This window comes from Larus michahellis, chromosome 7 (genome assembly GCF_964199755.1).
Source record: "Larus michahellis chromosome 7, bLarMic1.1, whole genome shotgun sequence".
NCBI lineage: Eukaryota > Metazoa > Chordata > Aves > Charadriiformes > Laridae > Larus > Larus michahellis.
Window position 1 is genome coordinate 42,832,287 of NC_133902.1, and position 26,766 is coordinate 42,859,052.

General features: G+C 53.9%; 2 protein-coding genes across 7 annotated transcripts in view; both read left to right on the forward strand.

The window, feature by feature from the left end:
- The first annotated feature begins 198 nt into the window (after window positions 1-198).
- LOC141746742 (uncharacterized) lies at window positions 199-9,213 on the forward strand. Its single transcript, XM_074595803.1, is given in 4 exon segments — window positions 199-235; window positions 238-741; window positions 8,131-8,291; window positions 8,896-9,213. Coding segments are annotated over 4 exon segments (1,020 nt in total).
- Window positions 9,214-13,254: 4,041 nt separating this feature from the next.
- Window positions 13,255-26,766, forward strand: part of CFAP65 (cilia and flagella associated protein 65) — a 33,544-nt gene continuing 20,032 nt past the window's right edge. For 3 of the 6 annotated variants that reach the window (XR_012588463.1, XM_074595683.1, XM_074595685.1), the window contains exons 1-15: window positions 13,255-13,344; window positions 13,905-13,979; window positions 14,308-14,459; window positions 15,158-15,260; window positions 16,621-16,787; window positions 18,213-18,412; window positions 19,080-19,225; window positions 20,191-20,413; window positions 20,752-21,017; window positions 21,508-21,708; window positions 22,145-22,507; window positions 23,525-23,662; window positions 24,545-24,790; window positions 25,211-25,435; window positions 26,183-26,335. Coding sequence is in view for 5 of the 6 variants with exons in the window: in XM_074595683.1 (XP_074451784.1) it covers window positions 13,905-13,979; window positions 14,308-14,459; window positions 15,158-15,260; window positions 16,621-16,787; window positions 18,213-18,412; window positions 19,080-19,225; window positions 20,191-20,413; window positions 20,752-21,017; window positions 21,508-21,708; window positions 22,145-22,507; window positions 23,525-23,662; window positions 24,545-24,790; window positions 25,211-25,435; window positions 26,183-26,335 (2,658 nt within the window). In the remaining variant the exon portion in view is untranslated. Of the gene's footprint in view, window positions 13,345-13,477; window positions 13,633-13,904; window positions 13,980-14,307; window positions 14,460-15,157; window positions 15,261-16,620; window positions 16,788-18,212; window positions 18,413-19,079; window positions 19,226-20,190; window positions 20,414-20,751; window positions 21,018-21,507; window positions 21,709-22,144; window positions 22,508-23,524; window positions 23,663-24,544; window positions 24,791-25,210; window positions 25,436-26,182; window positions 26,336-26,766 lie in introns of those variants that run through there. The other 3 variants (XM_074595684.1, XM_074595686.1, XM_074595687.1) reach the window with 3 other exon arrangements.

Here is a 26,766-nt window from a genome sequence, read left to right on the forward strand (position 1 = left end):
GGGCCCGCGGGGAGGCAGGCCGGGCCAGCGGGGCGGGGGGCCGGCGCTGAGCCAATGGGGAGCTGGGGCAGGTGGAGGGGGGGTTAAAACCCCCCCCGGTGCCGGCGGGCGAGCGAGTGCCCGGGAGGAGGAGCGGAGAGGAGGGCTGCCCCCGAGGGCAGCCCCGCGGAGCGCGGCGCGGCGGGGCCCCGCGGGTGGATGCCCGCCGGTGCCGGGGCTGGCCCGGGGCTGCCCGGCCGGGCTGTGCCCTGGCAGGGGAGCGGCGGGGTGCTGGGGGGCCCGGCGACTCCTCAAAGGGCCGGGCCATGCACAAACCCATGGAGAAGTCCCAAAACTTCCGCATCGAAGCGCTCCTGGCTGAAGAGCCGGCGCGGAGCGCCTCCCCGCCGGGGCTGAGCCCCGGGAGCCCCGCGGCGAGCCCCGGCCCCGCCGGGCGCTCCGACACCCCCTCGCCGCGGGCGCCCCCGGCCGCTGCGCCCCTCGCCCCGGCCGGCTTCGTCCCCAAGCCCGGCTTGCTGCACCTCCCCGGCCCCGGGCTCGGCGCCCTACCGGCCCTCTACCCGCCCGCCGTGTACCCGCTCCCGGCGCTGGGGGGCCAGCATCCCGCTTTCGCCTACACCGGTATCCCCCACCTGCCACCCCCCGGCGCGGAGCACCTGAAGGCGGCCGTGGCCGGCTCCTTCCCGCTGGAACACTGGATCCGAGCCGGGATGCTGGTGCCGAGGCTCTCCGACTTCCACGGTGAGTGACCCGGGGACCGACCCTCCCGTCGGGCGGGACGCGGCTGTCGCCCCTTCCTACCCCCGGGATCGGGGGGCTCTGTCAAGCCCGGTCCCCGCCGGCACAACGGGGTGCAGATCCCCTCGGGGACGGGGGGATGAGGGTCTCCGAGGCCGCCCCTTCGCCGTTCCCCGGCGGTTCAGGTCGGGAGCCCGTCGGGGGCGTCGAGCCCTCGGGGCTGACCCCAATGCGGGGTTCTTGCTGCGCTTGGACCCGCTCCCCAGCCAGGGGGGTCTCACGGGGCGGGAGGGGTAAGACCAGAGCCCCGGAGACCTCCGAGGGCTGCGGGAACCGGAGCAGAAGGGCAAAATCTCCCCCTGCCGCGGCCCAGTGCTGCGGGACGGCCCCGCGGGGCACTGCCAGCCTTCGTGCTGGTGGAGCGGAGTCGCTCCCGGGCCGGGCCAACCGCGCCGGACCCAGCTGCCGGCCCCGTACGGCCGCTTCGGGCTCGTTGGGCTCCGCCGCGACGGGAAGGAAACGAAAATAATGAAGCGGCGACGGAAACCGGCTCCGAAAAACGAATAAATCCCTGCCGGTGTGGTTGGGAACGAACCCGCCCGGGTTCTTGCGGCGGTGTCCGCCCGCCGGGGCACGGAGGGATGCGCGGCCGGATCCGGCCCCGGGAAGGGACGGGGCTCCGGGTCTCTGCCCGCCGCTGCACTCGGCTCCTGTGGGGCGAGGAGCCGGCTCTGCCGGTATGGTGAGCCCGGTACCGGCGGGAGCCGTAGGAACCGGGCAGCCCGGCAGCGTGCTCGGCTCCAGCCCGGTCCCGGGCCCTCCTGGAATGGAAGGAGGGGTCCGGCTCTCCGCACAGCCCCTGCACGGTGGGCACGGCCGAGGCTGGGGACAGGCACCGGATCCCGCACTGCAATGCTGCGCCACGGGTGGGGAGGGTTCTGCACAAGGACCGGCTCCAGGCTCTTGTCCCACCGGGGTCTGTCACTGGCACCCCTAGCAGGGTGGCCCGAACCCTGCCCTGTGCTAGGGGAGAGTGGAGTTCTGGCGGCCACAAAGAAGGGGCCAGTGGGCAATAAACCACGAGTGGCTTGTTAATAAACCCCCAGCAGTGTATCCGAATTGGTTAGCTGAGTTTAGCATCTTAATAATCAGGGAGTCCATTTTAAAAAAAAAAAAAAAAGAAAAAGAAAATATGTCTGGATAAGTTAGTTATTTAATAAACTGGTTGGATGAATAACAACAAAAAAGAGAATTAATATGAAACCCCATTCATTGCTTCTTCCTCAAATTAAACTGGTGCAGGTTGAAGGCAAAGAGGCAGTTCCCCACCCCAGGCTGCTCCCCCTTTCCTTGGATCTCTGTGGACTGTACGACAGATGCAGCTGTGAAGTGGAGGTGGCATTGAGTGAAGTGGGTGTAGAACAAGCCTCTGGTGCTACAGGCTGTGTGCACTCTTCACACCTACCATTAAGAACAGAGGGGAAATTCTCTATCTGCTGGTGGTGAAACATCTTCCTGCTCCTCTGCAGAGGCTACGTTGTCCTCGTAGGGTGTGGGTCTGTTAGTGTATCTCAGCATCCAGGTAACTTCATGCAGGGGTGTGTTTCACCACAGTGGGATCACACCTCTGTACTTGCCCCTGTGTCCTGAGCTCAACTTCTGGCTGGGATAATGGAGAGAGCTTTGTGTATCAACAGACACATCCCTCTAAAGTGCAGGATCAGTTCCAGAGCTGCATGTCTCCAAACCCCTGTTAGAAGGAGTCAAATTGCAAATCATGGGCATGAGAACAGATTGTGGAGGGAGCTTCTGGGCTGTGCTAGGCTGCAGGGGAACAGCATGTCAACGATTCTTGTGGGAAGCACTGAGCTGGACTCCTGGGAGAGCCCAGGGGAGGAAAAGCAGTTTTTGACCCGTGTATTAGTGCACGGGGCCCTGTAGAGCCCAAAGCAGAGTAGAGGCAAAGGAGACATGTGAAAGTGTAATAAGGATGCAGCAAAAGCTGTAGATTTTTAAATCAGAGCCAAGAGGTGTTTGTTCCCAGTTCTGGGGAGCTCTTTGCAGTGGGGATTGTCTCTCCTCAGGATGTCTGGTTTAGTAGTTTAAGAATTTTCCTGCCATGAAGCTTTTCTTGCTCCAGTTTTCTCCCAAAATTTGTCATGCCAAACATAGCAAATCACTCTCCGTTCTCTTTGCTTGCCTGGTCTTCACGAGGAGTATCTGTAGGTCCCTTTCAGCCTTCTCCTTCCCCCATTACACAGCCCGGTTGCTTCCATCTCCTCTGAGACATGTTTCCATCCTGACTGTTTTCAGGGTTTTCTTCCAAATGTCTTGAGCTAATGCCTCCCTGAAGCAGAAGGATGAAGCTTTGTGTGTTTGTAACTGCTCTACTTGCCTATACCCTCCCCACGAACATCACTTTTGACTTGAGGGACTTATGCTCAGCTTGGGGTCTATTCTCCTCTTCATAATTGTTCTCCCAGGGGTCCTGCTCCCCTGGTCCTTCTCTCCTGCAATTTTCACCACTACGTAGACTGTGTCATCAGACCCCGTTCCTTGTCCATCTTCAGATCCTTTGGGAATATTTGGGTTCTCAAGTGTGCCTTTCCTCCTGGGGGCTCACTGAAAGCTCCAAAAGCAGGTCTTTTTGCAGCATGCCTTGTCCCTGTAGTCACCAGGTCTGTCCCCAGCTGCATGTTATCGCTGTGTCTGGGCTCATATTGTCCCAGTGTGCTGGCCATGGTGTGAGGATGGGGACAGTGGCGTGGGTATGCAGGACCAGGAAGGGGCACCTGCATCCTGCCTAGGATATGCTGCCAAGCCCTTCCTCGTTTCTCTGAGGAGGGTGGTGGGCTGAGCAAGAGCCTCCCATGGTTGGCACAGGGCTCTTGAGCTGCTTGTCGATCCTGGGTGCTCTGTCCCATCACTCAGCCTAGACAGAGGGACAGACCTTCCTGGCTGAGGTTTTCCAGAGCGACTAAGCACAAGTGTCCATGCTGCTGGTGATGTTTAGCTCTCTGGGTAGCAGTGGGCAGATATTTGAGAAAGATGATACTGAAAGCCTCCTAGGGCATGATCTGGGGCATGCCAGAGGGAGCTGACCCTTGTGATTTATGTATGGAAGATTCCAGGACTAAGTCACGAATTCCTTCTTTAGTTGCCTGTGTAGAGATGTTTTGCAGGCACAGTCTAGTTTGGTCTCCTGGGGATGGTCTGGGTGGGGGAAGGAGCAGGACAGCCCCTGAACTGGAGCCACAAGCTCCATGGGGATGCATCACACATTCTCACCCTCCTCTCACCCATGTATGGGGGAGGTGGGATGCTGGCAAGACAGCCTGAGGCAGTGGGTACCCTTAGGAACCTGGCCTGGGCTTGGCTGCTGGGGTTGCTCAGAGAAGTGCTCCTGCTGCCGTGTCTTCCTCGCTAGCTGCCTCTGTGGAGCCGCAGCCAGCGCCTGGCTGCCTCTGCTGCAATGCGGAGCGAGAGGGCTGGGTGGGAAGGCATGGATGCAGGAGCGGGCTTGCCCTCACTGCAGCCGGTGGGATGCTGCCTGCCCAGGGCTCCCCTGCTGCCAGGTGGGATCCCTGTCTTGGGGCTTTGAGCATCTCCTGAACCTCACGGGGGGAGCATTTGGCACCGGGGTGCTATGTCTGTCAGTATTTCTGGGAGCTGTGATTTATTTGCCCTGGCTAGCAGTGTGGAAATGCAGCGTGACGGTGTGAGCCAAGCGTAGAGATCTGCCATGGAAGAGAGCTGTAGGAGCGGAGAGTGGTGACATACAGCTGCAGGTTCTCAGGAAGAGGGAAGGATTCCCCACTGGGGACCTGGTGCTCAGGCAGCTTCGCCGGGACACCTCTTGTCTGCATCACCCACTTTGACGGCTAGGAGCCCAGGCCAGATCCTGCCCACAGTGGTGGAGAGCTGGCTGGCAGGCTGGTCAAAAGAAGTCACACCAAACTGTTTCAAAAAGCAACGCCTTCCAAGGCTCACCAGGTGCACAGCGGTGTCGTGTCAGCAGGGAACATGGGCTGGAAAACAGCTGGCAAGCAGCAATCAGGGGTCAACGGTGGAGCAAGCAAGGGACTAGAAGAGGTAGGAAGTGCCCTAACACATGCTGCCGCAGGGACAATGGTCAGGGCTGCCAGCACGCCAGGAGAAGCCTCTGGTGATGGCCCCGATGCTGGTGAGACCATCTCTCCCCCTCCCAGCCCTGACATCTGGAGAAACACCTCCAAAGCAGACAGAGTGCTAATTTCCTCTCCTTTATCTGCTAGCCCACAAAGTTAAGTGAACTATAGCTAAACAAACCAAATTAAAACCTAGTGGGTTAATATCAACCTAGGATTACCCTTGTTATCAAGTAGACAGAACTGTATCAAATAAACCAACAATTCTTTATAAGCTTTATCTAATTATCCAGGAGGCAGCTGCCTTTTGGAGCTCCCAGCCTCAGACTCAGAGGGCATTCCCGGCTCCAGGCCAAGCATTTTATTTGCTGATATTGCAGCCAGACGCTGGGCACCCATCAGGGGGTTCGAGCCCTACCAGGTTGAAGGGATATTAAGGTGAGCTATGATCCTGGATGTAGCTCTGGAGGAGATGGCTGGGCAGACAGGAAATCCTTTGGCCATCAAAGGTGTGACGTTGAGGCAGTTGCTGGCCTTCTGGTAGGAGCTGGATAAGGGGAAGAGCCTTCCTGAAGGGTTATTCTTTCTTTGGGATGGTGGTTGTGATGGAGATGGGTTCATAGCTCAGCTGGCAGGCACTTGGGGAGGCGAGCCCTGGGGCATGTTCCCTCTGCATCCCTTGGGAGGATGCCATCCATGTGACGGCTTGTCACAGGACAGGGGAGGACAGGATTCCACCAAACACTGACAGGACAGGCTGGAGCTACCAGCGGCCACAAGATATTGTTTCCTCTTTGTGTGGGAAACTGGAACCTACCTCATACTCCACTTCCTCCTCCTCCTCTCTTTGCTCCGTCCCTGGTGAGAAATTGCAGACCCTCTTCCTCCATAGCCTCCCCACAAAGGAGCCAGAGCCCTTCAGGGAAGTTGACAGCATGTCTGAGGCCAGAGATGTTGGTGTTCAGGTCCACACTGAGCTGCTGCTGTGGGTGGCTGAAGGTCAGGTGGATCTTAAAGCTGTGCTGGTTTGGGCTCGCCCTGTCTTTTCTGCAGGCTGAATCTTGAAGTCACCATGAGGAGCAGTGGTGATGGACAATAGTGGCTGCTGAAGGGTGTATTGTCAGAGGAGGTGACAGGTTAGGTGGCCAGCCATACCTGTATAGGCTGGGCTTTGGACTGCTGGTGGCTTGAACTGCATGACAACACCTCAGAGGGTTCGGATTTATTTGGCTTTTGGACAAACATTCTGTTCTTTTCCCCCATAGACCAAGCAGTCCCCAGCATCTTACCTGGGGAAGCGTGAGTCCCTTGGGGGGGCATTGTTAAAGCAAGCGGTCTTCCAGTCTCCTCTGAAGCTGGACAGACCGAACTCCCCCTGCTTTTGGGGTTGAGACTCACTTCTGTGCGTCCACTCTTCCCACATCTGTTTTTAGTCTGGCCACACCTGGCCTTGCAGGAGGAAGCACAGAGGAGCCTTTCGGGGTGGTCTGAAGGATTTCTGTGGTCCCCAGAGCCAGGATGCAGTGCCCTAGGAGCTGGGGCCCAAGCTCTCTGCTTTGGGGTGGAGAATTCAGGCTGGGAATATATATGATATTTCTTCACCCCTGGCAAAACAGCCTCTGGCTCCAGAAAGCATAAAAGTCATGGATTATCGGATGCTGGGATTTGGGCACATCCTCTTCCCTTCTCTTTCCCCTAAGCATCCTCTATATACCATGCCCAGAAAGAGGACCTGCTCAGACCCAGTACAGCCAGCCCACTCAGTGCAGCCCCCAATTCGGGAGGGGGCTGGGGCACCGGGTGCCCTGGTGCATCCTCCTGTCTCTGGCAGCAAAGGGTGCTTCCTGGGCGCTAGAGCCCTCCAGCTGCCGGCCGCTGGCTGGGGAGGATTTGTGTTGAGCTCCCCACCAACTTAGACTGAATGAATTTCCCCTCTGGTTCTTTCCGATGCATCTCTGGCCTTCTCCCTCGAGGAGCTGCAAGGGGTGTTAGCTTGGGCTTGCCCCATCCCTGCAGATGCTGGTCCCCATGGCACCTCCTCTCCTTAGCATTGGTCCCATATGTCTGCCAAGGATTTGTACAGCCAGAGCCATGGCCGAGCTCTGCAGGTCTGAGCCATCTTTCATCTGGCATTTGTATCTGTCCTGTCAATCCTTTGAGCATCTCATTTGGTTTTAGCCTTGATTATGTCTTGTGTCCAAAATGATGCACCGTGTGTGTGTCAGAGCCGTCAGCACAGCCTGCCTCTTTTCAGTCCCTAGTTTAACTGGCCAGTGGCTGGAAGGTGGGTCCCGCGGGCTGTCTCTCCTGCCACGGTGGGGCTGTGGGTGCAGGAGGAGTTGTGTCCATTCCTGCTTGCACGAGGAGTTTGCAGATCCCCAGCCCAGCCTGGGCTCTGCCTATTTGACCCGTCCCACCCAGCATCCAGGTACTTGGGATCAAACTCGCATCATGATCAGTCAATGCCCCCTTCATAAATTCCTGCCTCATGCGTCACCGCTGTGTTTGTGAAGGGCTCAGTGGACTCCTCGGGAGATGGGCAGGTCGGGATCAAAGCTGGAATCTGAGGGAGATAACACGGGTGATGCCCCATGCCCTGCAAAGAGGGCGAGCTGGAAGCGACCCTCGCCAAGCGTGGCACATCTCTGTGGCCACGATGCTCCGTCTCCCTCCCCAAGGCGCGGCAGCAGTGATGTGCCAAGGACCTTTCCCATTAATGCCCCCCCACCCAGTGCTGCTCCGGCACTTTACTCCCAGCTGCAAACCTCTGGGTGTGATTGCCGCTGCGGTGCTGGGAGAAGCAGTAAAACTGAACCCCGGGGTGGGGGACACACACACAATAAAACCAGCGGGGAGGAGATAAGCGGGGATCAAACACAGCGCGGCAGCCACCCCGCGCTGGACTCTCAAAGGTCCCTTTGTTCCCGCTGCCTCCTGATCCAGCGCCGCGCTGCCTTCAAGGGCTGCGGGGGAGATAGCGGGGCTCAGGGGCAGCCCTGCCGCCGCAACCCCTGGCAGTTGGGCAGCCACCTGCGCGTCCCGGCAATAAAAAAGGAGGTTTAATTTCAGTCACAGGACTGATCCCAGTTGCACACCGAGGCCTGATAACATATCTTACTGGCAGGCAATAAAGCCATTATTGGGGCGGGAGATGATGGAAGAGACGCTCACCTTCCTTCTCATCCCAGGCTTGCCGAGGGGATGTCGTCTCCCCCGCTCCCCAGCCCCACTGTCCCCTGACCCCTGCCTGCTGTCTGCCCTGCAGCCCCCCCGCAGTCTGGCTTGATGGGGAAGTGCCGTCGGCCCCGCACAGCCTTCACCAGCCAGCAGCTCCTGGAGCTGGAGAACCAGTTCAAGCTCAACAAGTACCTGTCCAGACCCAAGCGCTTTGAAGTGGCCACGTCACTGATGCTCACCGAGACACAGGTACCTGGATCCTGGGGGGATGGAGGATGGAACTGGCCAGCAGGCAGGGAGGTGGGGGGGCTGCACTGCGGGGGGGGGGAAGTCAAGGTCATGGGCAATGCTGATGCTGCCATCAGCCCCACACCTACTGCCCCAGTCAGCACCTCTTTTCAGGGCATCTCCTGCAGAGACCTGCCAGCCGGCCTTCAGGCTGAGCTCTTGTGAAGGGTACCCCAGAAATACCGCTCCTCTTTTTACCTGTCACCCCCAACTTAGATTTCAGAGCCTTCCCATCCCTCCATGCACTGTGTGAGGAGGGTTTTTTTGTGGGGTTGAAATTCCTCTTTTAATTTCCCCTTCATGTCCTTGGGCATCCCGGGCGATTGATGGTCCCCTCTGTCCCCAGCCCCTCCCCACAGAGGCTGGGCAGGGAGGGGAGCAGCCCCCCGAGTACTCCTGTCCCCGTGACACCCTCAGCCTCCTCACACAGACCTGCAGCACCATGGGATGCCCCCCAACAAAGAGGTTTGGGGGGCGCCCTCAGTGCAGGGAAGGCTAGGGGGTGAGTGGGGACAGGATGGGGAACAGAGGGACATGCTCTGCCCTGGGGGCTTTCCCTCGGCAGGTGAAGATCTGGTTCCAGAACCGCCGCATGAAATGGAAGCGGAGCCGCAAAGCCAAGGAGCAGGGAGCTCAGGTGGAGGCCGAGAAGCAACAAGGGCTCGGCAAAGCCTGCGAGAAGCTGCTGCCCAGCGAGCCCCAGGGACAGGCTGCCGAAAGCCCTAAGTTCATGGGGCACAGCTGCAGCTCGGACTTCCTGCACCACGGCACTGCCGAGCTGGGCTACAGCCCGGATTCCTCCTGCTCGGGAGCTGAGGAGGAAGAAGAAGAGGAGGAGGACGAGATGGGCGCTGCGGAGAGGAAGATCGGCTCTGTGTTGTGAAAGACAGAAGGAGGCGGCCGGGGAGAGGGGCTGGGCTGAGGTGCCGGGGGTCTCTTTGCTGGCAGACACAGACTGTGCCCAGGTGGAGCAGGGGGGGCTGCAGGGCACCTGCCCCCCTTTAACTTATGTGTGTTTGGATCCTATTTAACTCGTAATTATTCTTCTGTGTGTATCCGGAGGAGTCCCCACATCCCTCCCCTATAAAGCTGTTATCCGGATGCCTGTGCTTTTCCTTAGGGGACAGGAGGCTCTGCCCTTCTCCTGCCACCACACCACCCTGCCGGGGTCCCTGGGGAACCGGGTGGGGACAGCAGACTTGCACAGCTGGCAGCCCGCTGGCACAGCTGGAGGGCACAGACCCTGGACCCTTCTTCGGTGGTGCGTTGCCCCTTCCCCGCAGATACGACAGTGCCTGGAGCAGCAGGAGGCGCATCCCTGTGTGATGCCAGCTGCCCTTCCCCTTGGCAGCGTGAAGGGCTGGGAAAGAGGATGCCCAGGATGCGTGCCAGCCTGCCCTGCCTCCTCCTGCGCCTGTAGCATCCCTGGTAGGGTCTGCACTTTGCTGGGCAAAATTAAGTAGCCTTGCAAAGCAGACCTGATTAATTGGCTAATGAAGTGGTGCTGTTTTCAGTGTTGCAATCAGCCTGGCTGCACTGGTTGCATCGCCCTGAAGTGAGGTGGGGATGGAACCCTCCTGGGTTTAGGGTGGTGCTCAGGCTGTTTGTGAGGGCTCAATGCTGCAGTGAGTCCCCCCTTTTCCCGTGGTGATGTCTGAACCCCCCTCAGTCCCTTTCTGGGCTTATTTCATGATCCTCTGCTCGCTCTGGCGGGGCTCAAATCAACGTCTGGTAGCAGGATGGCAGCAGACACTCTGCTACCTCCCTAGAAGTACTAGGGTTGAGCCCTGTCCGCCCTAAGCAAGCAGGCTGTCCTTGTCCTCAGGATGCCCGACGGTCCTGGCAGACCCTATAGACCTCCCTGCATGCTTTCTGGGCCACCCCTTGGGGATGCTGAAATAGCCATGCAGGCAGAGGGACCAGCCCCGCAATGCCCAGCCTCTCCACACACACATCAGCCCCAGCTTCCCCACCCCAGTGCACGTGAGGCTGCAGGATCTGGGCACGCTGGGCTGGGGTGCCCTGGCCCCAGGTAGCCCGTGGTTTCTCCCTCCTGCCCCACGTCCTGCTGTCCCTTCCTCTCTTCTCCCTGTCCAGAGGTGGCAGAGGGGGCGGCCTGCCCCCGCGACCTGCTGTGGGGGTGGGAGCCGCCGAGGGGCAGCAGCTCCCGGGGAGCCCCGGGTCACCTCCGGCAGCTGGACAGCGAGGGATGGGACAGGTAAGCCTTGGTGCGGGGCTGTCACACCTCGCAGGGCTGGCAGCGGTTGGGGCTGGAGGCAGGGGGACAGATGTGATACTTTTGGGACAGAGGGATGGAAAGGGGAAGCAGATGACGGGAGAGAGCAGCACAGGGAGGGAGGGATGGATGCACGGATGGATGGATGCATGGACGGATGGACAACGGTTCTGTGTGCGGTGACAGTGACCCGCAGTGGCTGCTGGCAGCTCAGCAGCTTCCCCCTCGGTGTGTGGCATCCTTGGTGCCCAGGTCTCCTGTTCCCAGGCAATCCAGCCCAGGACACAGCAGTGCCCCACTGGCCACGCAGGAGGTGTCCGGACCCCTGGCACTGCCCGAAGGGGCACCCTCTGGTCCTGGTGAGGGTGCAGCCCTTGCTCCAAGGGGGGAGATATGAGCCAAGGCAGGTGCCAGGAGCCTGCAATGGTTGGAATAACATGGAACAGGAGAGGAATAAATGTGGAGAAGGTAGGGGGGGAAAGAGGGGGAATGAAAGGAGGAGGGGAGGGGGAAGGAAGGAAAGGATGGTACCCAATTCCCTGTCATTGGTCTCTGGGGACAGCAGGGCAGGAGATACCCCAGGGGAGCTGTGTCCCTTTAGCAGGCACCCAGGACCAGGGTCTGAGATGCTGGCACATGCCAGCCCATGACTGCAGCAGCCTTGGGGCTAAAAACACCTATCACCCAATGTACAACCTGGTCCTCCAGCAGCGGGGAAGCACGGAGAGGACCACAGGCTGGAGCTGGGCACGCCACAGCAGGGGTGAGATGGGGAGAACAGGGATGGCAGGGGCAGAGAGGAAAAGGAGAGAAGGAAAGCAACAAAAAAAAGAGTGCCAGGAAGGAGGCGGGTAGCTGAAGGGATGTCACAGACTTAAAGCGTTCACCTTGATGGGCCATGACAGGTTTAATTTCCAGAGTACAACCATTAAAGTGATGGATGGGAGGCGTTCATCTCTCGCCTGGCGCATACGGGCCCTTCGTGGCTGCAAAAGCGTTTGTTTTGTTGCTATTATTTATGAGGTTGTTTCTGCAGGAGCCAGGCACTCATCCAGTGCTGGGGGGACAGAGGAGGGGACGCGATTGATGCCGGAGGAGTTGGGGTGCTGATTTATGGCTGCTTAGCCGGATGAGTCATGCTGTAAACATCGACAAATGCCATTAAAGCTGCATCTCCTTCCTGCCTCTCCCCTGGCACCCTCCCCACCCTGCAGGACGTGGCCAGCCCTGCTCTCCGCCACGCTGCTGCCTGTGCACCCCAGAGGGGATCTCCAGGGACACGAGGGTCCCCCTGTCCCTGAGGGACATCCAGGGCACTGGGAAGATGCAGGAGTGACCCACGGCTGTGGTGGTGCCCCATGGGGATGATACCCGGGATACACGATGGGCTCGTGCAGCCGGGGCTCCCTGGCCTGTGTCCCTCTGCCCCTTTGCCGGTCTTGGCCCCATAACTTCTTTTGGCAACGATCACAACTTGTTATTTGTGTCACCGATGCTCCAAGGAGCTCGGGGTGACCTGGCCCCATTAAAGTGCCACCCCATCCCTATGCCAGTCCTCTCCAGACTGCTGCACCCCACACCCGCTCACCCCCCACCCCACCCCCCCCAGCATCCCCACCTCTTAGCCCCACAGCCTCCTCACCCACCCATCCTGCGTACCCACGAACTTCACGGCACCCCATCTGCCCATGAAGCTTTGTGCCTGTCTCCCTCCCCTACAACCATCCTCATCACCCCTCTCCCCCATGCTCTCTCCTGCACCCCTGCATCCCCTGCACCCCTTTGTCTGCCACTTGCTCCTCTCCATCTCCCTGCCCCTGAAATCCCCCATCTCCTCCTGGTCCCAATATACCCCTGCACTGCTTCCCACCCCACCATCTACCCCCTGCATCCCTCCATCTGCCCCCTGCACCCCTTTCATTTTGACCCCTCGTCCCCTGAGCCCCTCCGTCTGTCCCTCGCAACCCTCCATCTCACCCCTGCACCCCCTGAGCTCCTCCATCTGCTCCCTGCACACCTCCATCTTGACCCTGAACTCCTCTGAGCCCCTCCATCTTTCCCCCTGCATCCCTTCACTTACCCCTGCATCCCGAGCACCTCCATCGGCCCTCTGCACCCCTCCATCTTGCCCCTTGCAGCCCTCCATCTTACTCCTGCATACCCTGAGCCCCTCCATCTACCCCCTGCACCCCGCCATCTTGACCCTGCATCCCCTGCGCCCCTCCATCTGACCCTTGCACCTCTAAGAACTCCCCACCTGCCTTCCGTACCCCTCCGTCTGCCACTTGCAGCCCTCCACCTTACCCCTGCACCCCCTGCGCCCCTCCATCTGCCCTCTGCACCCCTGAGAACTCCCCACCTGCCTTGTGTACCCCTCCATCTGCCACTTGCAGCCCTCCATCTTACCCCTGCACCCCCTGAGCCCCTCCATTTGCCCCCTGCACCCCTGAGAACTCCCCACCTGCCTCCTGCACCCCTCCACCTGCATCCTGAACGCCCCCATCCGCCCCCTGCCCCCCTTTCACTTGTCCCCCGCCCCTCTTCCCTTGCCCCCCGCCGCCCCGCGTCGTCTTCCCCGCTCTGCGCGTCCCTCTGCTGCCCCCTGGCGGCGGCCGCCGGCAGCCCCCGCCGCCGCCCGCGCGCGGACTGACCCCAGCCGGCCACCGTTGTTGCTCCAGGCGCCGCCGCCGCGTCCGGGTCTCCATGGCAACACGGGCCGGGGCCCCGGGGCGCTGAGCGGGCGGGACCGGGCCGGGCTGGGGCCTGCCAGGACCCGAGGTGGGCCGGGCTGTGCTATAGGGAGCTGAGCAGGGCTTGAGGGAGCCGGGCAGGCCCGGGGGGCAGCGGTGGCGCAGGGCCCAGGCTCTGCCCCGGGGGCCGTGTGGGGTTATAAAGGACTGGGCCTTGCCCCAGGCAGCTGTAGGGAACAGGGCCGTGCCATACAGGGTTTTAGAGGGCCAGGCAAGGCTACAGGGCTCTGCTATAGTGGTCTCTGTGGGGCTATGGTGGGCTGAGCTATAAAGGCCCAAGGAGAGCTCTGCCACAGGGGGCTGCGCTGTGAGCGAGGTGGGGGTCATGGTGGGTGCCAAGGGAACTGCTGAGCACAGGGCTGTGGCAGCCTGGGGGCAGTGTGGTCTGTGGCAAGGGGTGGACTCAGCTGGCAAAATGGGGATGCTGCTAGGGACACCGCTAGGGACACCGCAGCCCCTGAAAGGAGGTTTGGCACCCTGAGCCCGAAGAGGAATTGTTGGATATCTGGGAGCACCCAGGTCTCAGCAGCAAAGACTGTCTGGGTGCAGGAGCAGCATGCATGAGGACTTTTTCCACTTGTTTTTCAGATGCTTGCTCAGGCACATGGTGAGCCCCAAAGCCCTGAGGCTTTTCGGAAGCTGTGCTGTGGCTGTGTCAGGAAGGTGAGCGGTGGAGCAAAGGGTGATATTGTCATGGGTGGATTTACTGGCAGTGCAGGAAGAGGAGAAAAACAAAAAAAACCACCTTAGCCTTTGCTTCCCTCGTTCATGACATCCTTTGGTATCTGTTATTTGGGCTGTGGCCAGGAGGTGTCCCCTCTGGACTCCTGGAGCAGGGCTTTTAGTGAATCCTGGAACTTTGCCGCAGGGTGGCTCCTCCCGCCTTTTTGCTGGAGTCAGAGATTTTTAGCTTAGAGAAACAGCTGTTTGAGTGATTTCTCCTCCCCCCTCCGCTCTCAAAGTGCTAATGTCCTCGTTGCAATTTCCTCAGCTGTCTGCAAGAAAGGCAAAGAAGAAAGGCGTATTCTGGGGCATTGAAGTGGCTGAGACACTCAGGTGGCATGGCTGGGAGCTTGGAAAAGAGATGATCAAACACCTGATCTTGAAAAATGTTCATGAGAAAACCCAGAAGCTGAGCTACAGGTGCGTGGGAAGTTTCTTTCTTCTTTGTACTCCTCACACTTTCACTGCACACTTCTTCATCCCTCCTGCTGTATCAGTTACATTAGCTCCTTTCCTTGGATTCATCTGCCCCCTCTCCCCTTGGGCTATGTGCTGGACACAGCACATGCACACTTGTGTAGCAGCACAGAAACCTGCTAATTCAGAAGCACAACCCTTGTTCCTGGCAGAAGTATTTTAAATGAAATGCCTTTTTGTAAATTCTGTTTTGCTGATACCTCTGTCTGTGAGGCATTTCCAGTCTAGTGAGATTTTAATTGTGGATGTATGCCAGCCAGTCACTAGTGCGTCCTAAAACCATTGCTCCCGGGAGTCCCACTGGATGTTGAGCCACTCCAGCACTCCCTGTGACCCTCCCTGCTCTGAAACTCAGATGTTTCTGTGCAATGTGTTTTGCTTATGCTGCATGGCCTGGGAATGTAAAATATTGTTCAAGGAAGGGATAGGTACTTAGAGCTGGGAACGGGGGTCCAGGACGCCTGGGTTCTGCCCCTGTTTCTGCTGATTTGCTACCAAGGTACCCTTAGGGTCAGGCACGTAAAGCGTTTCTAATTGTGGGGTTTGGAGTTTTTGATTCTTTATTCTCTTTTCTGCTGTCTAACATAACAACAGCTGTATGCTCTCAGACAAAATTCTCTTGTTTTGATTTCATTATCTAGATGTCCTTCCACGCGATTCTTCCTCACTGTTTTTCCACAGCAGATGACTCTGAGCCCTGGTATGTCCTTAACTCTGCCCATCGTTTTCCGGCCCACTGAAAAGGTAATGTGGCAACATTAAAACAGCTCTCAGTGTTCATGAGGGAAGGTTCTAGCACAGAAAGACTGGACAGCGTGACCTCCCTGCTCTCCCCACATCTTCATCACCTGAGGGAGCCCTAACCCCTGACTTCTCTGCAGAGTTTGCTGGTAGTTCCCAGAGCAATCCTCACAAAAAGTATTCCCAGGTTATTCCCTGGCCATGAGATCAGTAAGACAAAGTGCTTGAACTGTCCACACCTGGTTTGATCCCAGGGAACCTCAGCTGGGTGGTTTTAGTGCAGAAACTTGGGTTGAGGGACTCACTCTCTGCTTTTTTACAGAAGACCCCAAAGCCTGTACGTTGAAGGGCTACTAATTTTCTGTAAGATATATCTCAAGGGCCTGCCTTCTTTTGGATGGGGTGGGTTTCTTTAAGCTTTATTTTTAACAGCAATGGTTCTTTTTACCCAGCCCGTTTTCTTGGTTTTCAGCTTGTTCCTCGTGTCTGTTTTGGCTGAGTGTTGATCTCTGGCTTTTGTCCACAGCTGTATGTCTTTGATGTGTATTTCAGTCCTATTCATAGATCGTGATCATCGGGCGGATGATCTCTCTGCTCTCTTAGTATCATGGTTTTCTGATGACTGTTCAGTGTTCCCTTTATGAAATAAGCTGCTGGCCTTGTTCCATTTTCAGTGAATAGTTTGTCTGCAGCACATCAATCCCTAGACCAGGAGGCTCCCTTTCTTAGAGAGAGCAAGGACTGTGTGTGCTGCAGTGCCCAAGGTCTCTCCTTACCTGTATAAGTGGTACACAGGAGACGTGACAATTGGGGAGCACAGAAGACACATATCTTGCAATTCCTTCTATCTTAGCTGGTTAAGCAGATGTCCCGGGGCTCTTCGTACACAGTGCTGTCAACGCTGCATCTTTAAGTTGTGTGTTATCCGCTTAGGCCTCTAGCTGACAAAGCACTTAATCAAAGACTAATATTTCTGTGCCTGTGGAGCTCAAGGAGAGGTTGTACATGCTTCACTTAAGCTGAATTGGGATCTTGAAAACACTGAAAGAAATCTATCTGTGTCAAAACAAATCACCTGAAACAAATGTGGTCTTCAACTGCTCTCCCTGAGGGTATTTGTGTGTTCCCTGACAGAGTGAGGAGTATGCCTGAGTACCTTATTCACTGCCTTACTCAGCCTTTTCTGGGTGCTTCATATGCTCTCCCCTGCACAGAAGCCTTCCTTTGTGCCTCTGTCACTGATTATTTTTTTTTTTTCTAGCACTCTTGCAGAGGTGAAGGTGGTGGATGTTCATGAGTGGAGCTGCAGTACCTACAAGATGGAGCCAATCTAACTGCTGTCTTTGCTTGCTTTTCTGTGCAGAGGGAGTACAAAGACAGCATCTGCTTTAAGAAGGCTGAGGGTGAGTTCTCTGTCACCCTGCATGCTACGCTTCCAGTTTCCTGTCTGTCCTTCCCATCCGCTGTCCAGTTGCCCATCTGTGCTGTCCACAATGTCACGGAGACAACATTCCCTATGCGCAATATTGGGTGAGTGAGACATGGCCAGGCAGACGCTCTGTTTTGTCAGGTATTTTGGTACCTTCTTGGACTCTCCGATAAATGCAGCTCATTTCAGTTGTCATTAGAACTGATGTCTGCCTTAGCAGGCAGCAGACCTCTGCCTCCTCTGAGGTGACAGCAGAAATGGTAGTACAGGTCAGATCTCACTGTGGGCATGCCTTGGCACCTCACATCTGTCTGTTTCCAGTATATGCTGAGAAACATTCATACACAGGAAATAGGTGAGGATCAGCATGGTGTCCCACTGAGAACATCCACAGGAGAGGCCTGGGCTTCCAAAGGCAGCCTGCCCCATGTGAGCAGGGAAGGATGAGCTACCAGCTGGAAACATTTTAGTCTTTCTGTGACTTGGCCTCTCTTCCCTCGGCACAGGAATGCCATAGGGATGGCAGTGGAGTTGCCAATGCTCAAGCTGACCTCTTTGGTTGGGAGGCTGGCAATGTAGAAGTTGGAGAGTCTCTCCAGTGCCTGCTCTTAGGTTCATGGAGCTGCCCAAAGCAGTGTCAGTATTCCATGGCTTGGAGTCATCATTTAGGAGCAAAGATGCTCCCAGTTACCAAGGACTGTCTTATTTTAATAAGGGTAAGGACAGTAATTCAGGCAGTATTGTAGAAAGGAGTGCAGGGAAGAAGTTCCCAGGCAAGAAGGAGGTATACTTCCAACCATTTACAGTGAGAGCTAAAAAACCTTTACTAGTTGGAAAATGGCCTGTGCTCCCCAAAGCAGTCAGCTGATGCAGTAGGAGGGTGGAAAGGACAGAGGGCACATGTACCTTAAGCAGAGCAAGGTATCAGCTAGAAACCATGTCAAGTGATCAATTCTCCCCTTAGAGAAATCACTTGTGCTGACTGAGAGGGTGGTGGAGGATATGGATGGTAAGACACAGCTTGGAAAGAATAAAATATAAAAAAACTAGTGGTATGTCATGTTCTTTGCACAAATCAAACAAGCAAAAGGAGTTCTGGAGAGCTGAATGAGGTATTAGGAAAATAGCTCAGTCCTCTCTTCTCACCTGGGCATATAACAGAGGAACAGATGTTCATTTGGAATTGAGAGGCAGCAAATTTAGACACAGGAAAAGCAAATACTTCATTCTGAAGCTGATTTGTTTGCTATCCCATGTTGAAGCTGAGAAATTTTATGGCCATTAATACAGTTCTTAGCTATTACATCTAAGATGCATTAAAGTGTGAACAGAGCATTTGCAGAGACTAGAGACAAATTTCTTCCCAGCATGGCATATTTGGCCAGGCGCATTGGGGATTCTGCCATTCAACATTGCTTGCTTCACATCCTAACTGAATAACCCATTGGGAAAGGTCCAGCCTATGCATGATTGCACAGGCAGCAAAGGATCCATTCATCTACTTAAAACGTATCTCCATTTCCCAGTGATCTTGTTACTGTGTTTGCCTGGGAGACACCAAGCCCTTTCTACATGACTCCTGACTGCGGCATGCTGAACCCAGGTGCTGAGTGCGTGGTCAAGGTGGTCTTCCAACCCAAGGAGGCTCTGATGTACGATGTGGCAGCAACGTGCTGGTTTGGAGGTGAAGAGAAACAAAAGAGGACTATCCAGCTAAAAGCCCTCTGTGAGTCTTTCTTACATTTAACACTCAAAGAAGTGTGTATCATCCCTAACTGTGGAATAGCATTCCACAGAGATACATGGAGGTGCTGTGCTCTTAAGCTGTGCCACAGTTGGTTCGACCCACTGATGAGCAAATGAACCCCACGGTTTAAAAGTAGCCTGTGAAATCCTCTAATGTACTTTTGTCAATTTGGAAGTGTGATCGGTATGCCCTGTGATATTCTTTGGCCAAACCAGCATTTCTGGAGCCTGCTTAAGTTGACAGAGAGGAAAAAGTGAAAGGAGTTCATCAGCACAATGCAAAAACCTCCAGAAACTCCTGGTCTTATCTGCACTCAGTCTTTCCTGTCTGTTCCTGCTAGACAGAAAGCCTGAGGGAAATTTCGAAAACTTGCTGGATGCAGGCTAGAATAAGCAATGTTTTCATTAGCGAGTCCTTGCCTAAAGTGCCTTGTATAGCCACTGACAAACAAAAGATGTGACTCTGAGTTTAGTAAATTAGGACTGTAAGGGAGCTTATTTGGCCCAAAGTAGGGCCAAATTTGAAGGCAGACCCAACTTCAGAGTTATCTGAGGTTTTTCAGAGGCCTGTCCAGTTGAGCGTTGAATATTCAAGGATGGAGATTCCACCTCTCTTTCTTAACCCAGTATATTATTCCCTTTAACAGCCAAATACCCCTTCCTGCGGGTGTGTGTGACAGCAGAAGAGGATGAAAGCATACAGCCTGGAGAGTTTCGGGATGTGCTGTGCTTTGGATCAGTGCCAGTGGGGACAACGGTGGAGAAGTGTGTAGAAATCTTCAACTTGTCTGTGGTATGTGGAGCGGGAGATGACTACTTATGAGAAGTTGGCATGCTGGCACATTTCCCTGGGATATGTGGTCCAGAGTATTTCCCTTAATGCTGTGAAAATAACCCAAGTGGAAATGTGAATAAAACAGAGATGATGAGCCTTCCCGTACCAACCAGGCCATTCACCTTTGCCCCTGCCTTCCAGCTACAGTGCTAGCAACTCATCCATTTGCAGCATGGTGTGGCAGTTCCTGCCTTCTTCCTGCTGCGCTTGGTCCAGATCAGGCAGCCGTTGTTGTCTTTCACATCCTGCAGCTCTCCCACTCACCCTGGACAAGCCCATCAGTCCTGTGTGGCAGTTGTGGCAGTCTCAAATTGGCATGCCTTTGTCCCAGGCAGCTGATGGATCTTTTGCTGTCCTCAGTGGACTGCAGCTTGGTGAATTGCTCCCAAAGTCAAGCAGGCTGCATTTGAGAACCTTGTTCTCTGTGCCAGCTCAGCCCATCCCAGCCCCCTTAAAAGTTGGATGTACTCAGAGATTGCTGACATGGATGTCACAGTGCTGGCTCATCCACAGGCTCTGAAACTTCAGAGTGGGGAAGACATACTCATTTGTTGTACTGTTGTTATTCATACTGCAATGGTGCTCAGCATCCCCAGGCAAGAATGAGGGTCTACTTTGGCCCTTGGGGACACGTTGAGCCATCCTCCCACCTACCAGGAGGAACGCTGCAACCCCAGAGATCATCAGGACATTTTGCTGTAGCCCACTGACCTCTGAGCATATGGTGGGAGCTTGCTGCTGGCAGTGCCCCAGCAGGACAGGGTTGCAGTGGTTTGCGTAGCATTTCTCTCCTGGGCCGTAGTAGCTTTGCTGTTCTTGGTGGTGTGCAGCTCTCCTGAAAATTGCAGTTCTTCACTGATGAGTGGTCCTGCATTCAGAGCTATCCTGGCTCCTCTGTTTACCGGTTTCTTTTCTGTTTGGAGGTTGATGCACCATGTAGGATAGAAAGAGCAAAAGATCCTCTGCCTCGAGATCATGTTTTCTCCTGTGATGTGGCCCATGGTGTTGTCCCTGCCAACGGGAAGCTGGTCTTGTGCATACGATTTCAGCCTCAGACAGTAGGAGAGCACAGTACTGACTATTTCACTATTGTATCTGCTGGATGCCTCCTGCAGACCGTCCTGAAGGTGGTTGGCTTATGTAAAGGTACCAGACTGAAAGACTTCCCTGTTTCTCCCTGTCTTCTTCTTAGTACTGTAGGGGAAGGGCTAGTGCTTGGGGAAGGAGTAGGGACTGTCACAGTCCTCAGTCATAGACTTACCTTCTGCTGGGATCCAGGTTGTCTCTGGTGCACCGTTTGGGGTTTATACTTGTTTGAGACCGATGTTAGACTGTTGGAAGTGAATGTCCAGCTGTTTGCTAGGACTGGTGTGTTTGCTGATGAGGTGATTCTGGTTGGGGAAGATCAGTTCCAGTGGCTTGTGACATGTTGACAGAAAGAGTCATGACAGGTCCAGGATCTATCTTGCATGTTGTTGTGCTAGGTCCTTTGGTGTCCCTGCACCAATATTCTGTGGACTTCGACTGGATCAATCTCGGGGAAAGTTTGATGCACACACTGAAAATCAGCAACATCTCAGATGTCCCTGCCTACTACCAGTTTGATATTGATAGCAGAGGGAGTGTGTTCTCCTTGGATCGTCCCTGTGGAGTCTTGGAAGGCACAACAACACTAGCGCTGAAGGTGACCTTTCGACCTACTCAGCCCATCAGCTATCACCGCAGAGTGGTGTGTCTTGTCCACCATCAGGTATGAGAGGCAAAGGGTGATTTCACCACTGATAGCTCAGAGGGCTGTTCCAATGTAATCCACCAAGGCTGGCCTCTCTCGTTAAGTAGCCCCCAGAAATCTCTTCCCACTGCATTTCTATTGACATCTGTCCTGGGCTCTTGCTGAGTAGAATCCCCATGGTGCAGGTTCCTATCAGCAGTAGACACCTGATGTGGCCAGCCAGCCAGTAATGCCTATGGGTAGGGTAAGGAGCATCCTCAGTGGTTTCTGTCTATTTAGGTCTCTAAATTAAATTTAGCTGCACTTCTGTGCACTGAGTGCCTTTCACACGAGTTTCAAGAAAGTTCTTGGGCTCCATCAAGACATAAAGTAAATGGCAGCCTAACATTGCAGATTCTAAGCCTTTCTCAGGCATGGTTTTAGAAGTGATGTACTAGAGTGGTGTAACTCTCCAAGCAATCACAGAAAGGCAGTTTATTTCTTATAATCCTTTCTGGTGTTTTCCCAGGAACCCATGTATGTGGACTTTTTTGGTACCTGCCATTCAGACACAGCTAAGCCAGCCATTCTTCAGGCAAGACACCTCTCATGGTACCGAACCAACATAGTGAGGGGACTGACCTTCTACCCCCCTGATATCCTGAATGCGATGCTGAAAGATGGGAAGTTGCAGGTGGATGAAAAGGGAGCCCTCATGCTGCCCCCCGAGGTATGAGCTGCCCTCCCTGGTATCTAAGATACTCCTGTGCTGTTCTCTGCAGATGCTGGGCTTCTGTTGCACAGGCCAGACAGATCTAGAATGACTTGCAGGTGCCAGACTGATGGTTTGGGTTTTTTAGTATCTTTGCTATTAACATTCCCAGCACGCACCAACACTACCTGGGTCTTAATCGAGCTCAGCCACTAAGCCACTTTCTGGCTCTAGCTCAATCACAGGGTCTTCTTTTGCTTCATGTAGCTTCAGATTGAGGACTGGCTTACAAACCAGAGTCTCCTTGAAGCCTAAACTTTGAACTGTCCTGGGAATTGTTAGTGAAAAGTGTCTTGCACACCCTCTTGCTTGTGAAAGCAATCAGGACTGTAGCGCCTGGTGTCTCCCACAGGAACACTTTCCCTTCTCACACTGAGATGTTTCCATCCTGTAGATCCCTCAAGACAAACCTCCCAAGGAATACCTTGAAGCCGACTCCATAACTGAATATTTCCATGATGGTGTAAGCAGCGACCTGGCCTTGTTTCCCCCTCATGTTAGTGTCAGCCCCAGGGAGTATGATTTTGGTTGCTGCATGCCGCTCCACAAGGTTGAACCGCTTCCTCTCTGTGTGACCAACCACACCAAAGGAAAGATCACTGTTGCCTGGACTCCAAGCCATGGCAGTGCCTTCCGAGTGAGCCCCGAAATCTGTGACATCCCACCTTTGAAGTCTTCAGCCTTCCGTGTCCTTTTCCAGCCCACTCAACTCAACAGTCTCTATGCAGCGGAGCTGGAAGGTTTTGCCTTCTACAAGGTTAGTAGTAATTACTAGGACCAGTTTCTAGAAAGGACCTGGCAAGAGACTGCAGGCTAAAGGCTTTTGGGGGAGTTAAAATTCTAATGGAAGCTTTTATTTTGAGTTTGGCAAACTGTCATCTTTACTAACTTCTTTGACTGTTGTTTTGATAAACTGGTGGGTTAAAATTTCTTCTTCACCTGTGTCTTGGCAAAGATAAATCAGGAAAGCAAGCCACAGCTCATGCATATGGACAGTAACAGTTCCTCTTACCCTCAGCGAATGTGAAATAATGTACACCTCACCAAAAGAGGAATAACTGAATTACTGCACTATTAGCGTAGATGGGAGCCTGCACAAGGGTGGTTGTTGTGGCCTGGGCGATGGGCAATAAATTGTTTTTTCTGTTTGGCTCTCCATAAGTAAAGCTGGTGAGGGCACTGTGTATCACTGCAGCCTCTCCTCCCTTGTGGTAAGGGATTCGCATCACACAAGGCTGCAATTACAGGAGGTTTAGCACCCAGAAACTTCCTGGTAGGTGAGAGAGATCTTGATTACACTGTTGATTACTCCTGTTGCATTTTTTTTTCCCTTCTAAGGCAATGTGGAGGATATCTGGGAGTAACATTAGAGTCAGGAGTTCCTTAGGCTCAGGTAAAGGATAGATGATTATTTTCAGTGACTCACTGTTAAATGCTAACTTTAGCACCTGCAATTATCTCAAACTGCACTAGAGTGTCTGCGGACCCTCCTTCCCTAAGGCAACTCTTGTAGTATCACAGAATAGCTTGGGTAGGTCCTTCTGCTTGAAAATCATTCAGTGGTCTCTAGGGTCTGAAATGTAGCTATTTGGGAAAGCAGCGCTCATGTTCCTCATCTGGCACTGGTCAGTCCTTCTTCCCTGAAAAAGTCAATTCCTCAGTCCCAGGGATGCCATTGAAACGAACTGCTGCTTTTGATGACACGTGCACTTGAGGATGCCTTGCCACGCTCCCTTCCTGCATGCACTCTGTTCTGTTTCTTGTGTGCCTGTAGGTGCTGAGACACTACAGCAATATTGAGGAGGATGCCACCATCTGTCCATCCTGGTGCCTGACTGTGAGGCTGAGAGCGCACACGTATGAAGCAGGACGGGAACACTTCATTCCACAGTACATCCTGGATGTTCCCAAGGTGTGTAACTGTTGACATTTGGATCTTTACAGAGATGCTCAGTGCTTACCTCTGAAGTTTTTACCTTGTCTCCCATTGCACCATCCTGAGATGTGGCTTAGGTGGTTTCTGATGGTGTGAAGACTACTGCTTTGGTAGAGAAGTAGGATGCTCTTTCTCCTGCATTAGCTTCCCAGCCTCCAGTTTGTCAGGTTGCACTGAGGATCTCATTAGTTCTGAGAGGAAAGCTGTTGGGATCTCCTTCCTTTCTGTTTAAGCGGATGTAGGCACTGACAAGGGTGCTTGGTCCCCTCCCAGGTGCCTCAGACACTCTGCATGCACTTAGATAAATGGAGGGCAGCACACAGAATCCACACTTATGGAAGAGAGGTGGTTGCAAGGTAGAGTGGAATTTTCCCGAACTGTCCCTGCTGTTCCTGTAGCACAGGAAAGTATTGTTCCAATGAGGTTAAGTGAGATCAGACCCTTGGAAGTAAGAATTGTCTTGAGAACCTCTTGGAAAATCTCCTCAGCTAGTTCAGGACATGCAGCCTGTATCTGATATGCATGAACTGGAGCAAATTCCAGCCTGTTGGAATTCTTAATCCAGGAGGTCACTATCCATACAGAGACTGCACGTCCCAGCAAACAGCTTGCTTACGGGATGAACAGAAAGCATTGCATAAGTAAAGTACTTTCATTGGTCCCATGAGCCTATGAAAGGTGAGAGCCACTGTGGGAAGGTAGAAGACCATACACATACTGAAGAGAGGCAGTTACAGTGTTCTCCATAGGCTCAGGGTAGTGCTTGGTGGAATCTGGAATTCAACAAATCAAAGGCTTTTTCTTTAAACTGGTTTTCTAAACCCAATGCAAACAACCCTTCTTGCTTGTCTTCACCAGACTTTTCCTCCTGTGGCTCTTAACACTGATACCTACTGCAGTATGCTGCTCTTGAACACGGGCACCTCATTGATAACCTTCAGTGTGAACGAAGCTGCTTGTCCCTCTGTTTTGGTCAAGCCCCGCACAGGACACATCATGCCAGGAGGCCAACAGATTTTCTTTCTCTTCACTCACCCAGTTAACACAGTCTCGCAGCAGCATGTCCTACCTTTGCAGCTGAACTCTTGTCCTGGATACACCAAGGTAGGGAGAGGGAAGCAGAAGATGGTGAGAAAAGTTTGTTCTCTTGTAGTATTTCCTTTTCACAGTGACTTGCGCTGTGACCCCCGTTATATCTCCTAATGGTTAGTTTGGATTTTTCCCTTTGGAAATGGGAACAAAATAACATTTTCAGCATTTAAGATGGGGTCAACACTGCAGATAGAAGGTGCTTGTGGTGCCAGATATCCTGTACCCCTTGTTCCCTTGGGTTTCCATCTTCTGGAATGCACTATTCTATGCCCAGGGCCCTCTTTGACAGCACAACCTAGAGTCCTTCCCGTCCTCCTTCTGACTCAGTTGCACTTGCTTCTCTCTTGGAAGGAGCAACATCTTTGCAAGGTCCCTCCAGGGGTCAACTGAGACTTCTAACTAATGTCCATCACTTTTCCCTTAATTCCACAGGAGATTGCTCTCTGGAGCTGTGGGGAGTCCCTTCACTTGGTCTTAGAAGGTGATGGGAATCTGTACTTCAAGCCTGTCTATATAGGGACCTCCTCTACGCGAATGTATACCATAAAAAACTGCACAAGGCTACCCATGGTTTTCACATGGAAGATCCATCAGTCTGACCGCAAGATCCTGTCTGTAAGCCCAACTGCGGGGATCCTCCAGCCCTATGAAGCCATGGTAAGTTCAGGTTCTACCAAACTTGTATTTTGCTCTCTACAATACAGCTCTGGAGTGTTTAGAGTAGAAATGTGAGGACTGCCAGTCATTTGGTCATTAATACCAAAGTTGGAGAATGCCAGTCGGTGTCTTAGCTTGGGTTGCTAGCCAGCATCTGCAGTCGTGCTTGTTCCTACAATGTGGATTTGCCCACGCATGATCACATCCTCCTTGATTACAGGACCAAATGGGTCATAAACAGGCACTAGATAATGATACCTCGATGGGACTGGGCATTAACACAGAAGCAACTTTGTTGTGCACCAGGAGATGTTAATAGATGGAGAACAAATGGGAGCACAAGAGAGTTTATGATGATGTTCTGCTGTTCTTCCACTTGTAAATTCAGGTTCTAAACTTTTACTGTATTCTCTGAGTACTCTTAAAGAGTGGCAAGGACTAGCACATCTCCATAGCCTGGCTTTGAATGTGCATTCCTAAAACGAACCTTTGACATAGGCAGAGATGATGGAGGATTGGAGTGCCTCTGGAGCTGTCTGTTGAGGATTAGGTTAGCTGTAATGGAGGAAAAGGTGGTGCATTGAATGCAGTCATTACGGAATCACGGAATCTTCAGAGTTGGAAGGGACCTCTAGAGATCATCTAGTCCAACTCCCCTGCTAGAGCAGGATTACCTAATTGTGGTGTATGGGCTTGGCTCTGGCCTAAAGCTCCTGTGAGTGCTTTCCTTCCCTCTTGTGATTTCAGGCTCAGGCATGGACTTTTACTCCTGACAAGGAGACCAAGTATCTGCTGCAAGCTATGGTGTTTGTGAGGAGGAAAAACCCAGAAGCTGTGTCTCCTGAAGGTGTCCGTTATGCCTTACAGATTGTTGGAGAGGGGGCACTGGGCACCATCAGGGTAAGGAACTGGAACCCACTGGGTAGTAGGAGTGGGATGGGGGTCTTGGGCTTCTCTTTTTTGCACAACCTCTACTGGAGGCAACCAATAAGGATTTACAGAAAAATTCTCAGACATTGCTAACAGTGGAGATGACAGAGATGATTCTGGCAGCCTAATGGCACCAGCATGATGTAAACGTGCTGCCAGTTCAAACGTGACCTGCCTGAATCCTCTGAGGTCACTCTCGAATCCTCTGTTCCAGACTGAACCGAGCAAGCCATTTGGCTCGTTGGGATGCCCAACTTTCTCCTCTCATTCTGTCCGCTCTCCTTCTCCATTTGTTCTGCTATCAGTCTGATTTTTAAGTGTAGTGGATCTAACTGTTAAAGTGGTGCAGCCAGCACACATCCATCTGGCTTTATCTGCAGATCTGTGCAGCCACCTTCATT